General features: G+C 40.4%; 1 protein-coding gene across 1 annotated transcript in view; it reads right to left on the bottom strand.

The window, feature by feature from the left end:
* Window positions 1–12,916, bottom strand: part of PITPNC1 (phosphatidylinositol transfer protein cytoplasmic 1) — a 176,781-nt gene that overhangs the window by 162,202 nt on the left and 1,663 nt on the right. Inside the window, exons 2-3 of the mRNA XM_059732043.1 lie at window positions 10,038–10,122; window positions 7,763–7,821 (exon numbers count right to left, since the gene is read on the bottom strand). Of these exons, the coding sequence (XP_059588026.1) occupies window positions 7,763–7,821; window positions 10,038–10,077 (99 nt within the window). The 5' untranslated portion in view covers window positions 10,078–10,122. The remainder of the gene's footprint in view (window positions 1–7,762; window positions 7,822–10,037; window positions 10,123–12,916) is intronic.

The following is a 12,916-nucleotide window of genomic DNA, read 5'->3' as shown; positions in this document are numbered from 1 at the left end:
CTTTCAACAGACAAAAATCATCAAAAAGGAAGTTACAAAGACTCTTGGGCAGATTCTGTTTAGTTATATGGTATCTAGCAAGGATGATGATCTCTATTTCCCATTTCATTTGAAAACTGCTGCAAGACACTTTGAAGGAATTGGGATAAGATTGTGGCTCCATCATAATCTCTTCATAGTTAAAGTTAAAATCAAGTTTAATTAATTTTAGCCTCCTACAACTCCAGCTGAAAATGTCCAGTTTTACTACACAAGCTGAGAATATTTTTCCTGAAGACCTGGAGGAATGTAGTCAAACTGGTCTTGACTTACAAGTTATTGAAAATAAACCTCATTCAAAAATCCCACCTTACTAATGTCTGCATTAGAAACAATTTACTGATCCCTCTTCAAATGCTGCATTTAGTTACATCTCCTTCAAAACATGTTCATGGGCTGTACTTGTAAGAAAAGGGAAGATGATAAGTCTTTATTACCATTTCATTTATTAGTGGTGATTACAGTATGTGTACATCTGGTTTGTAGGGCTGTGTGAAACAGCACTGTTTCGTTTCGAGTTCAGTTTCGAGGTTTGGATGGAACCGGGTTTTGTTTCGAATTTCATTTAAAGTTGAAACAGCCTCACTGTTTCACTTCGTCACTGGGAGCGCAGCCCTAGTTCTCCCCATCTCAAAACCCTTTGTTTCGATTCAATTTAGCTGTTTTGAGCTCGAAATGAGTCGAAACAGTGTCAAATTGAAACAGACGGCGAAATTTCGCACAGCCCTACTGGTTTGCCCTTCAGTGGCTGACTCCAGGCTAGAAAAAAAGAATCTGGTCTTTTCAACTCAATTACCATCATAGAGATCTTCCCTTAGCTCACATAATAGAAGCCAGAGATTGTGGGATTTTGGCCCCAATCCTGCAATTAATAATGAATGTGCGTAAGCCTGGTGTGCTAGTCCCAAGTGCATACAAACCAGTCCCACAGTTGTTTCAGGCAGCCTTCAATGTCTTTAAATGCTGAAACAAGTGCTCTTTGTATACAAAACAATCAGCAGGCTAGGAAATCTTTTCAAGGTTAAATCTCCACAAACTGCTTAGAATGCAAATATGGGTTACAAATTGGTTGTTCAAATATTTCTATGTAAATAGTCCACACCCGAAAAATCCCTAATGAGTTACGTCTGGCAACAAGAATTAAATAGAAGCACTTTCCAAGTGCGAGTAATCATGACAATTCTAAACTCCTGACTAAAACTGTGAAAAGGGGGGGGGGGGGAATTATAAAAGAACTATCAACATTTGAGAGTATTTTGCAGGTTGCCATTTCTTTGCTTTTGTGACTATAGGGCTACTCCTAAACATCCACTGGACCAAATCTGGCTTGTATTTATGTCAGTACAAGCTGGGAGGAAGTCTCCTGGCCTTAATAAAGGTAATCAAGATTGGAACAAGAACAAGTGAAAGAAGAATCTATCCTGTCTCATCCACTGGGAGATTTGTTAAACTAACAAGTTCATGATCCGTTTCCTTGTATCGAGTCCAGAACTGATGAGAGTACTGAAATCCCGCCCATGCTCTAGAAAATATTGAGGGTGACTCACTTCATATTATATTTGGCTTCAAAATGTTGGTGAGTTATGACTTCACATTTTTAATATAATTTTACAAATAAATAATCCAGTTTTCCAAAGCTGGAAAGAGACTCTTCCTGGCTTCTATTCCCACGAAGAGCAATCTCTCCCCAGACAGTTTGCAGTCAAATTACCAGAACAATCCTGGGTTTCACTGATCTGCCCTACTCTTCTCAACATGCAAGTTCACATACACAAATCAAACTGTCCAACTGGAGCTACATGTCAGATACAGTAATTACAAATTATGAAAAATTACACAATTCTTTTCCTATAGAAAAGCCAGGAATTATGATTTGCTACAGAAGACAATGCTTTGCAAATCCATTTAGCAGATACAGATAAAATGCTTTTCACTTGTGAAGGATCTTGTATTTTTTCCTTGAAATGTATTTTTCCTTCCAGTATTTTCTTGTATTTTTTCATGTGACAAACACAAACTCCTCTATTTGTTAAGATGAACTAACCAGCCAGAATGTAATAGGAATGAAAACTGAGTGTTGGGTTGGTTTATATGTAGCCTAGGCTGAAGACTGCAAACATGATTAAAACAATGATTGCAGCAGTTTCCTTATGTGCTATTGAAAATAAACTGCTTTTGTAGTTTGCAGTGTTTCAAAATGTTAGTAGCGGGAGTGATCCTAAATTCCTCACACAAGCACTACACCATGGAGCAGCAGGATGACAATGCTCTCCTGTAGTTGGCAGCAGTAGTTGTTACTCAAGCAGCAATTATGTCTTGGTTTTATTTCTGACGGTAGTTGTGGTTATCTTGAGAATGTGGTCATTAGGACATTTCCCAGGCTATTTCGTAGGTAATCAGGGACTTCCCACTGTAGTCCATGGAAAAAATCCTAGACTCGTGGCAAATGAAATGCAGTTCTCACTCAAGACTGAACTGTGACATTCAGCCACAGCTTTGAACCAGGATGGTAGCAGAGCCACAGCATCCCAGTGAGAGCTCAGGAAAGGACTGATCTTCCTGGCACACAGGGTAGTGTGCCAATGTGAACCTCTTTCCCTTCTACCAGATGCCAGGAACAATCTGGCCCTTGGCCAAAATACACACTTGGTAAAGATTCAGTTACTCCATTATTACAACTGACTGTAACCTGCAAAACATGTCACTTGCAAAGGAGCACTCTAATCCTGCAGGTATATAGGAAAAATGTCCACTGACATCACTGGATATTTTGGCAGATAATGGAATCAATAGCAACAGGCTGTTCTGACGATACAAGCTGGAGTAACTATTGACAGTTGATAGTTGTTATGCAGGATTTACCTACATCGATGGCAGAACTTCTCCAGAATGCAAAGTCTGCCATGTCCTAGCTGTGGAACAGCATATCTCTTGGTTGGCAGCTCAGACTCCAAAACAAAGTTTGTGGGGCAAAATGTTATGTCATACGTTGATAAAAAGAGTCTCAATTTTAATGGAAAATCTGCCTGATGAAGAGCAATAGGGTTTCTCTTGGCCTACATATCAATGGGGAAAGTCTGGAAATGTAAAATTAGCACTGCCATTTATCAATTTTGCAATTTATCAGTCTTTGATTCTCAGTGAGGTTCCCTTGAAATAATATTAAAGGCCTCACGATTAAAGGAACATTGTACAAGTCACTATATTTGTATGTGCAGATTTATTTACTTTTGTACAACTCAGGAAACGTTTATCCAGTCTGAACATTTGATTCCATTTCCAGGCCAAAAGTATACTTATTTGCACAGACATGCGAATGTGTGCATAAGATCTGAACCAAAGAGATTTGGAGTAAACTGCATAAATACAGCTAACACCCTGCCCTTACTTTACCTACTATGGGTAAGTATTTGTACACACATAGTATATGCAATCATTCGCCCTTTGGAGACAGCTAGAGTACAACACTGCAGAGTAAGGATGGAAATCTTCTCTTTCATTCATGCTATGTGAGACTTCTGTGTATGAATAATTAGTGGGACAGTGCTAAAAAAAAATCTGTTCAAGGAAATGTCTATTTGGAAACAGCATTTCAAGTATAAAGTGCACAGGCTCATAGCCAAACATTCAAATAGGGGAAAAACAGTGCAGTAGTATTCCTAGTAAGAAAGAGGAACAAAAGAGGAAATGAGTCATAAGAAATACTGCATCTTTCAATTCCTAAGGCACAGATCATCAAAGGTATTTAGACACCTAACTCCCACTGACATATCAATGGACTGTAGGCACTCAAATACCTCCTAAAATCTGGGCCTTACTTTCTAATCTTGTGAGGTGTTATACATCCTCTAGTCCTACTGAATATGGGATTTAAGGACCCTAAGCACCTTGCAGGAGGTGCCTCTCAGCAGGCATCAACACGTGCAGGCATTAAAGCGCATTAATGCTGTGCGTGGCCTGATACGGGACTAATTTTAACTAGCTGAAACCCGCAACACATTTGCAATTAATTTTTTATTGCAATGTTATTTATTTAAATAAAGGATTTTTGGTTATCCTTTGATTTAATACTGTAACAGAATCAAACCCTCTCACCCTTGAAAGGTACCTTCCTCGCCAGCCTCCTGCCACCTTCTCGGGGCAGCCAGCTCGTTCCCGGGTGGTCTCAGGCGGCGGAGGCAGCACACGGGATGCTGGAAGCCCACCAAGTCTGAGCTTCCCCAAGCATGCCCGGGCTTCCAGTGCCCCATGTACTGTTGGATCTGGGAGGTGCTGCCTGCAAGCTGGGGCTACACCTGCACTGCTGCTAGCACCCCACCCAGGTGGCCCCGGGGGCACCACCACTGTGGAGGGAAGCACCGGGCCACCCTGTAGGTCAGGGGCTGCGTTACCTGGCAGCAGCTCATACGGGCAGGCTCTGCCAAGGGAAAAAAAGAGTAGTGAGGGGCCTGATCCTTTTTTTTTTTCTCTCCCAGAGCCTGCCCACATCTCCCATGGCCCAGGTGCTGGGTCCCTGGTGCTTTCCTCCACGGCAGCGGTGCCCCCTGGGCAGCACCCACCTGTTGGCACCCTGCCAGGATGGTCCTGGAGGGCACTGCCACTGCAGAGGGAAGCACCAAGGCCCCCCGCAGCTCAGGGCCCGCCGGCAGCTCACCCCCCAGCTGCGGGAGAGGCAAGCGGGCTCCAAGGAAAAAAAAAAAGGGATCTGTGATGCGACACTATTGAGCAGTAGCAAGGAGCTACTGTGCAGTCAGCGTCACCAGGACGCCATGCAGGGATGCTACTGTGCAGTAACACTAGTTACTGTGCAGTCATTTAGTACTTGGGTATGCAGGTACTCAATGACTACACGGTAACAACTGTGCAGCCAGCGTCTCGTGCAGACATAGCCTGTGTGTGTCTTTTAGGATACAGCTAACTTCACAGAATTTAAAGAATGCGAATGACTGATTTCACAACTTTTTTCCTAGTTCATTCTATAATTAACAAGTGAAACAAACACTATAGATCATACCCATCTTCTCTGTCACTAACAAGTCCTGACTGCAGTTCTTGCATGAAGTAATGGATGACTTGAGACCAGAGAACAATCTGCAGTATGTATGAACATCATAGTTAATGCTTTAAATATTCTAGAGGACAACTCTTTCTCAGGCCTAAAGAGGAAGAACATATTGCATCTGAAAGCTTGTCCAAGTCCATGCCAACCATACAGTTGGTCCAATAAAAGATATCATGCATAAACATCCTTCTTGCCTCTTGCATATTTTCTGGACGAACATTCCTACACCAATACTCTAGACTAAGATTTCAACCTATTTTTTCTCACCCAATATGTGAAATTTGACCCTTCCTCTTTATCAAGAGTTTTGCATTTTTCTATTCAGAAATACTATTTAACATTCATTTTTCAGAGGAAAATTAATTTGCTTCCTTTTAAATGACATAAACTACTCTTAATGCACTCTGATAGGCTAAGGGAACATGAGTTCATAAAAGCTTGGCTTGGACAAGCTAGTAGTTGCATTCAAATAACAGAGTAAGCAGATGCAGATGTTCAGTACAAAATTACAATTTTGTATCCGGGGAAAAAAACCCCAAAATGTAAGTGCGACATAATATATCTCTTTACTCAGAAGCATATCCATCTGTCATTTTGGGGCCTGATTCAGCTCTCACTGAAGCCAGTTTAGCCAGTGAATTCAGGATTGAACCTTTAAGATAAAACCAAACAATTCCAAAATGTACCACTTATAAATACTGTTACATCAATATGCCAGTTACATAGACCTATATTCATAGCCAAGTGTAGACAGGGACTATATATAAATATGTGCTTAATGAGACAACAGCAGGAATGCTACACCTCTGTATCAGTAGTTCTTAACTTTATTAGACTCAAAACACTCCTCAGAAAATGCCATTTTTTAGCTTTGACTTGTTTTTTGACTATGGAAAAACAATACAGCAATTCTTCTGTTGCAAAGGACCCAGAAAGAACCCAACACATCAATATATTTTGGACCCTATGGATTCCTGTTTGAAATCTCTGTGTCTATCTTGTGACGCACGTGTAGAGGTTTGCACACCCAGCAGTGATAATACTCCACAGTACCGTGTAGCAGACTTAACAGGATATTGTAGCACATCATGGTGCTATAGCACTCTGACTGAGAATCACTGCTCTACGCATTGCAAAAAAATGCTAACTATAATTTTATAATCTGAAAATAACTATTTAAACAAATACTGTAGAGGAAATTGTTTTGTAATGCCTTCTATGGTCATGTTTTATATTACAGCATTCAATGTTTAAACTATGTTGTACTCATCTTCAAGACACTTATTGTATTCAGATGCAGAAGAGTTATTCCTAAAAGGGCAAAATCATGCATTCTCAAAATATCCCAAAGTCTCACTGACTGTTTTGAGAGCTTGCAATGTGTCAGAAATACAGAAGCAGGTACAAATATGTTACTGCCAGGGACTTCTATTGTAAAGTTACCAAAAACACAAACATTATACACCATCTAGCAGATTCCCAGAAATGTACACACTAAAGTGCTATATTTAAACTGTTTGATGCAAAATAATTTCAATAAAATCCTTACAGTGCTGATACTCCCGCTGCCTTTGTACACATATCTGCACCAGGAAAAGAATGTTTGGGGAAAAACAAAAAAACCTTGCAAGAAATGTATTCAAAGCGCCCTCCTGTGGTCCAGAAAGGTCGCAGAAACCAAGTGATCTTCCTCATTGTCAAAACACAAGCAGAAAAAGGAAACTTTCCTGAGTATGGCTGTTTGCAAAAAAAATGTGATGCATGAGAAGAAGCCTATTCAGAAATTATTAAAATTCATCATAGTTTCAAAACAGCACGTCTTTCCCCCTTTAACCTTTCAGCAATGTAAAATACTAATACAGCAGCATACATTATTTTTATTTGTGTGCGGCACTGTGAAAAAGAACACCAACTTCCTTACATACATACATACTCACACACATACACATAAATATAAATGTATGTGTGTATGTGTGTGTATATATATATATAGTGTGTGTGTGTCTTGGCAGGCCTTTAGCTATCTGCATATCTATTACACTAGCAAACATGCTCATGATATACCTGTCTGAAAATACTAGGAGTATAATTGTATGTATTGCCATACACATGCACAATGCTTTGCATATAAATAAAAAGGCAATATCCCTAACCAATAGAGTTTAAAATATGATTTGATAGAAAGTAGTCTGACATAAAAATACTTTTTTAATTGCAAAAAAAATTAACAACATTATGAGTTATTTACACCAGAATCTTGAAGCTGAAAGTATTTATTTTTTAATGAGGCAAAGGATAACTTTAAATCCAAAAGGAAATATTTAGAAGTTCGGTATGTTGGACAAATGCCTCGTCATAATCTAGATCTCAGCACAAATTAACATTTTCAAATGTGTGTGTTCTTATTTTTTAATTTGATTGCAACTAATACCTTGATCACTATGATTTTGCTACAGTTACTTTCACTTACGTAGGATTTCCTTATCTTGCAATGAAAATATGCTTCTCCAACGAATCACAGTAAGAAAAAGACCACTGCCTAAAGAAAAATGACTTAGTAAAATAGACACAACAGAACAGACTAACTTCAGCTTGAACTATCATTCAGGAAGAAAAGACAGGTAAAGTAATGCACTAATTATTATGACTGAATGTGCTTACCTCTTCAACTGTCAAAGGCATGCAGATCCGGTACTCCTTCAAGAGCATATTCCCGCTGCCTTAATGCAAACCAGCAAATCAGGAAAAAAGTAGTTATTTCTGCACTCTGATCACAGCAAAAACAAATCACAGGAAAAAACTAATCAAACCCCTTGTTGTATATGTGCTTGACAGGGTGCTCAAAAGATACCAACTTCTACCATCCAGAAGGGCTGACCCACCAAGAAGAAAAACCAATAAAACTGCTCCTTTCTTCCAGTTCTTCCTCCCTTAAACTGAGATCATGTGAATTTCACACACATACATACAGACAAAGAAGTCTCAAACATCAAATGCTATCGTTATAGTCAGACGTCCGTTGAAAATAGATTAAAATGACAATCCGTTTGCAGCTTTATCAAGACATGCCGGAATAGCCAAAAAGGGAAAGAAAAAACCACAGCCCCAAATGCTAATTTCACCACCACCAGCAGCACATTGGAGCAGTGGCAGCAGCAAAGATGAGATGCTTATTTCCAAGACAAAGGCTTTATAACGTTTCCTTCCCAGGCTGGTAAACAAAGCTTCCTCCTCCTCACTGTAGTACAGCTGCTCTTATGCATGCACCACTTCTGCAGTGAGGGGGACAGTCTGCTGTGGGGGTCTTCCCCACACCGACCTTTGATCCTTCTAGAGGCTTGGGTTTCCCCCACCAGAGCTCTGTGTGTGTGAGTTGGAGCTAGTTGTGCTGAGAAGCCTCTGCAGCAGCAGCCTCAGCTTGGGTGTGAGCGTGTTTCTGACATCAGCAGTCACAGCAGGAAGGATGGCTCCATCCGGCCAATGGGGAAATGGCACAGCAAAGAATGTGGAGGATTTAAACAAAACAGCATGTCTCTCCGAGAGTGCCAGCAGCCAGCAAGCAAGAGGAAGGCAGCCTTCAAGGGAATGCAGAACGGCAGTCAGGAACTCTGAAGGCATTACTGATTGAATTCGACTGCAGAAACGTATAGGAAGGGTAACTAAGAAACGTGAAGAGATGCAGATCAATCTGGAGAGAATTCTGAACAGAAGGGGAATTAAGTTGTCAGATGGTCTCCCAAGGGAAGTGAAGGAAACCACCTTTGCTTGTCATATTTAAAAATATGACTTCACAAAATGTAGCAAATATACTATTAGGGAGGTTGTTATACTGGCAGGGAACTGTCTGGATGACTTACAAAAAGATCCGTTTGCAGCTCCGTGTTAGAAAGGAAACTACAAGATGGATTTTGTGAAGTGCATAAGAAGTACAGAGGAGGTACAAGCACAGGATGTAGTGGCCTCACCCATTTCCCTTTTGGTCAGTTATTATCAGCCGCAAACTGCAACTTGGGTAAACCTTTATATCAGTCACCTAATTTTAAACAGCCACCTAGACAAGTCAGTGAAAATACGTGCCTCAATAATATTTCAGCAATGAACTGCAATCCCTGTTTTAACAAACACAGCTTTTTTTACTATCTGGGAAGCTGCCTTCAGTAGATGGAGTCTGTGTAATATCCTTTCTTTTCTCTATAAAATGTTCAGGGAAGTTGAATGGTGCAGAGCTCATCAACTGACAACACGCATAGGTAACTTATACTCTAACTCCCTCCAAAACTGAATGGCTATATAGCTTCAGATAAGTCAGACGTCTGTAGTGCTGTAAAATGGGAAAGACAATGTTTACATAACTCAGAGGAGTGTAGCAAGAATAATTTGAAACTATATAGTGCTGTACAAAGTGCTAAGTAGTAAGACAACAAGCTTGCAATTCAGCATTTAAGTCATTTACAGTAAAGAAATGGAATACAAGGTTTTTGCGTGATGAAAATGAATTTAGTCCTAAAACAATAAATCTATGTCACAACAAGAGACAGCAAAGAACCTCGGCTGTTTATTGGCTTTATACCTATATGTATCCCTCGAGTCTGTGCAGTCTTAACCCAAAGGCAACACAGTGCCATCTCCTGGAGCAAATGCAACCCTTCTTCAATAAATTGTGCTGCCAGTCGAGTTTTTCCATCCACTCTGCCCTCCTTCAGTACAGATTCAAATATTTACATAAGGTATAGGGAAATGGACAAGCAGGGCCTATGAATTTTAGACAGTTTTATGCCTTTCAGTAGTAGTCTCACCAAAGGTTGTGTGGGGACCAGAGAAAACTCCAACTGACACCTTGTTGTGAGATCTCTGGCAGGCAGTGCCTGCCTGAATTTGGTTCCTTACTTTTATTCGGTTCTTTTTCTTTTTCATTTTTGTTAGAATGCACACCTACCTCTAAGTGTAAGTCTACATCCTGAAATACAGCATGCCATCTCCGATCAACTACAGATACTCTTCATTCAACTTCCAGTCTTGATCTAGGAAAAAATGAATGTTAAAGTATGACGACAAATGCCGAACCCAGATGGGAAATGTCACAGACAGTAAAAGTGCCTTTTTAAAGATATTTTATTGTTTAATGACTATTGCATTAAAGAACTGTCCTGTTGGAATCATACAGGGAGTCAAAGTGGGAGAAAGAATCAGTATTTCTTCTCTCAGCCTTTCAGTAGGATTCAATTGTGTAAGTCGCACCCTGCACTCATTTTCTTCCCCATCACTTTTAGGGTCTGATCTAGAGCTATTAAAGTCAAAGGGAGCCTTTTCAAAGCACTCTGGAACAAGTCCTTTCTTCTTGGCAAGCCATCATTCACTACCCACCTCATTTAGGTTAATGATAAAATTTAATTTAAAAAACCACAAAATCAGATTTCCAACTTGTACAGTTTTGGGGACTCAACATTCCTCTCCAGTGGTGAACCAGCCAGACAGGAATACTCCTTAATGGTAGGGGAAAGAAAATAACCTTGATGTCCCTCTATATCCATATTTAACGTACTGATCACCTGATCTGGCTCCAAATTTGTAACTTACTGGGAGGAGGGTTGAGTTTCCAAATATTTTGGGAAAGGGAAGGCTGCAAATGTAATTAAAAACACTGCAGAAATAGACAAAATCTCTGCCATTGATGAAGTTTTGCATCTTAATCTTGAATTTAAATCATTTTGGTTCTGTAAATCTGTTCCTTCACCACCAAAGTTAATGGGAATTTTGCCATTGATTTCAGTGGATGCAGGATTAGTATTTTATGCATCTTATTCTATTGAGTCTATTTTATTTTCTTCCCTAAATACTCCCTTATTAAAAACCACTTTTCCTCAGATTACCTTTAAATGGAGAGCAGGCTACATTTAAATTGAGTATAGTAGGACAGCTCATTATTCCTCAGATTAATTTTAACTTTAAATTAAAATTAATTTGTACTTTTAAAATGTTATTGCCGCCAAAAGGATTAACACCTTTTTATCATGCGAGTCCTATAATTCAACCTTTGTGTGTGATGTTTCTCTTTAAAAATAAAGTGAAAGAAACAGATCCAAATATCCTATACCGCATAATACCAGAACACATGGTCTGTGCTCTTAGTACCAGATTCTGTACCAGTATGTAACACTGGGGCAAAATACTATGATAACCCCCTCCCTCCCTCCCCCCCAAAAGAAAAAGAAAAAGTTGTTTTAGCCCCCTGATAAGTAAAAGCAGTATTTGGACAAAATTCACAGTGAGACAGTCTGTTAAAATAATAAAAGGGATGGAAGTAAGCCATTTTGACAATGGTTATTTCCCATTTTTTCATCTTTGTTGCCAAAGTATTTTTGGAAGCTGGTAAACAACATGTTGATCATGTTTAATTTATCCTTTTTCATTGTCAAACACAATACTGCCTAACCACAAATGCATACTTCCCTCTGCTTTTGATGGAGTTGAAATTACCATAGTTATTGATATGCCCAGTCCTGGAGTCCACAGTTAAAAAAGGATGTTGATAAATTGGGAGGATTCAGAAGAGATCCACTGGAATAATCAGAGGGCTGGAAAATATGCCTCACAGGCCCCATATGCAGGTTATATTTAAGGCACGATTAAACAGTTAATCACGTCTTAAGCACTCAGCCACACGTTCAATAAATTAATGGCATGATAAAAAGAGAAATAAAATACAAAGTTACTCCACAAAATATGTGCAATAACTTTGTAGTACTTTCCTATCCTGTCATTAATTGAATGTGTGGCCAGGGGCCCCTGTGGCTGGGAGCCCCATCAGCTGATCAGAGTTCCCAGCTGGGGAGGGCCATGTGCATCCTTAAGCCTGGGAGTTCCCAGCTGACAGGGCTCCCTGCCACAGGGCGGGCACATACCTTTATAGCTGGGAGACTGTAGCTGCTGCGATCTCCCAGCCACAGGGTACCCCACACACCCCCACCGTTGGGAGATCACAGCAGCTGTGGTCTCCCTGCCATGTGGACCTCTGGGGCACCCCTGTGGCTGGGAACCCAGCTCAGCTGATGGGACTCCCAGCTATGGGAGCACATGGTGTGCCTGACCCAGGCCTCAAGCTAGAGGAAGGTGCTTTTGCTGGTGCAGGCTGAGCCTGGGATTGGGCTCACCCTGCACCAACAATAAGGTGCGATTGGATCTAACGCATGATCCACTCAGTCGCACCTCCTGCCACAAACATGTGGCATGGCGGGAGGTGAGATTGCATGGATTGTGCATTAGATCCCACAGGGGTGATTGCGTGGATCACGCATTAGATCCCATTGCGTCTTTACTTGCCCATGTAGAGGGGCCCACAATACAAGATTCTAGAAGCTTAATAATGTGTACAGTTTAACAAAGGAAAACTTTTAGGGGGTGACTCAATACCAGCATAAATCTATAAATCATAAGTCTATAAATACCAATACAGGCAACAGAAATGTGATAATAATGAATTATTCAGTTCAGTAGACAAAGGTATAACAAGATCCAATGGCTGGAAGTTGAAATTAAATAAATTCAGACTACAAATGAAGTGCATGTGATGGCTACCCCTGGGTCAAGACATGAAGAACTGAACTGAGGATTGCAGAACTAAAAACGTGCTAACACTGCTTGAGATACAGCCACGGTTCTGTTGTTACAGGGCAAGAGGGACTGTAATTTTTTATACCCTCTGTGGATCTGGCACAGAGAAAGACCTATGACGTACTTTCATTTGATAACGATGGACTCTTTGATGCAGTAGACCAGTGGTCCTCAACCTGCTTGCCACAGTGGGCCACTTGCAGC

Source organism: Alligator mississippiensis, chromosome 8 (genome assembly GCF_030867095.1).
Source record: "Alligator mississippiensis isolate rAllMis1 chromosome 8, rAllMis1, whole genome shotgun sequence".
Taxonomy (NCBI): domain Eukaryota; kingdom Metazoa; phylum Chordata; order Crocodylia; family Alligatoridae; genus Alligator; species Alligator mississippiensis.
This window is presented reverse-complemented; position numbering and strand designations above follow the sequence as displayed.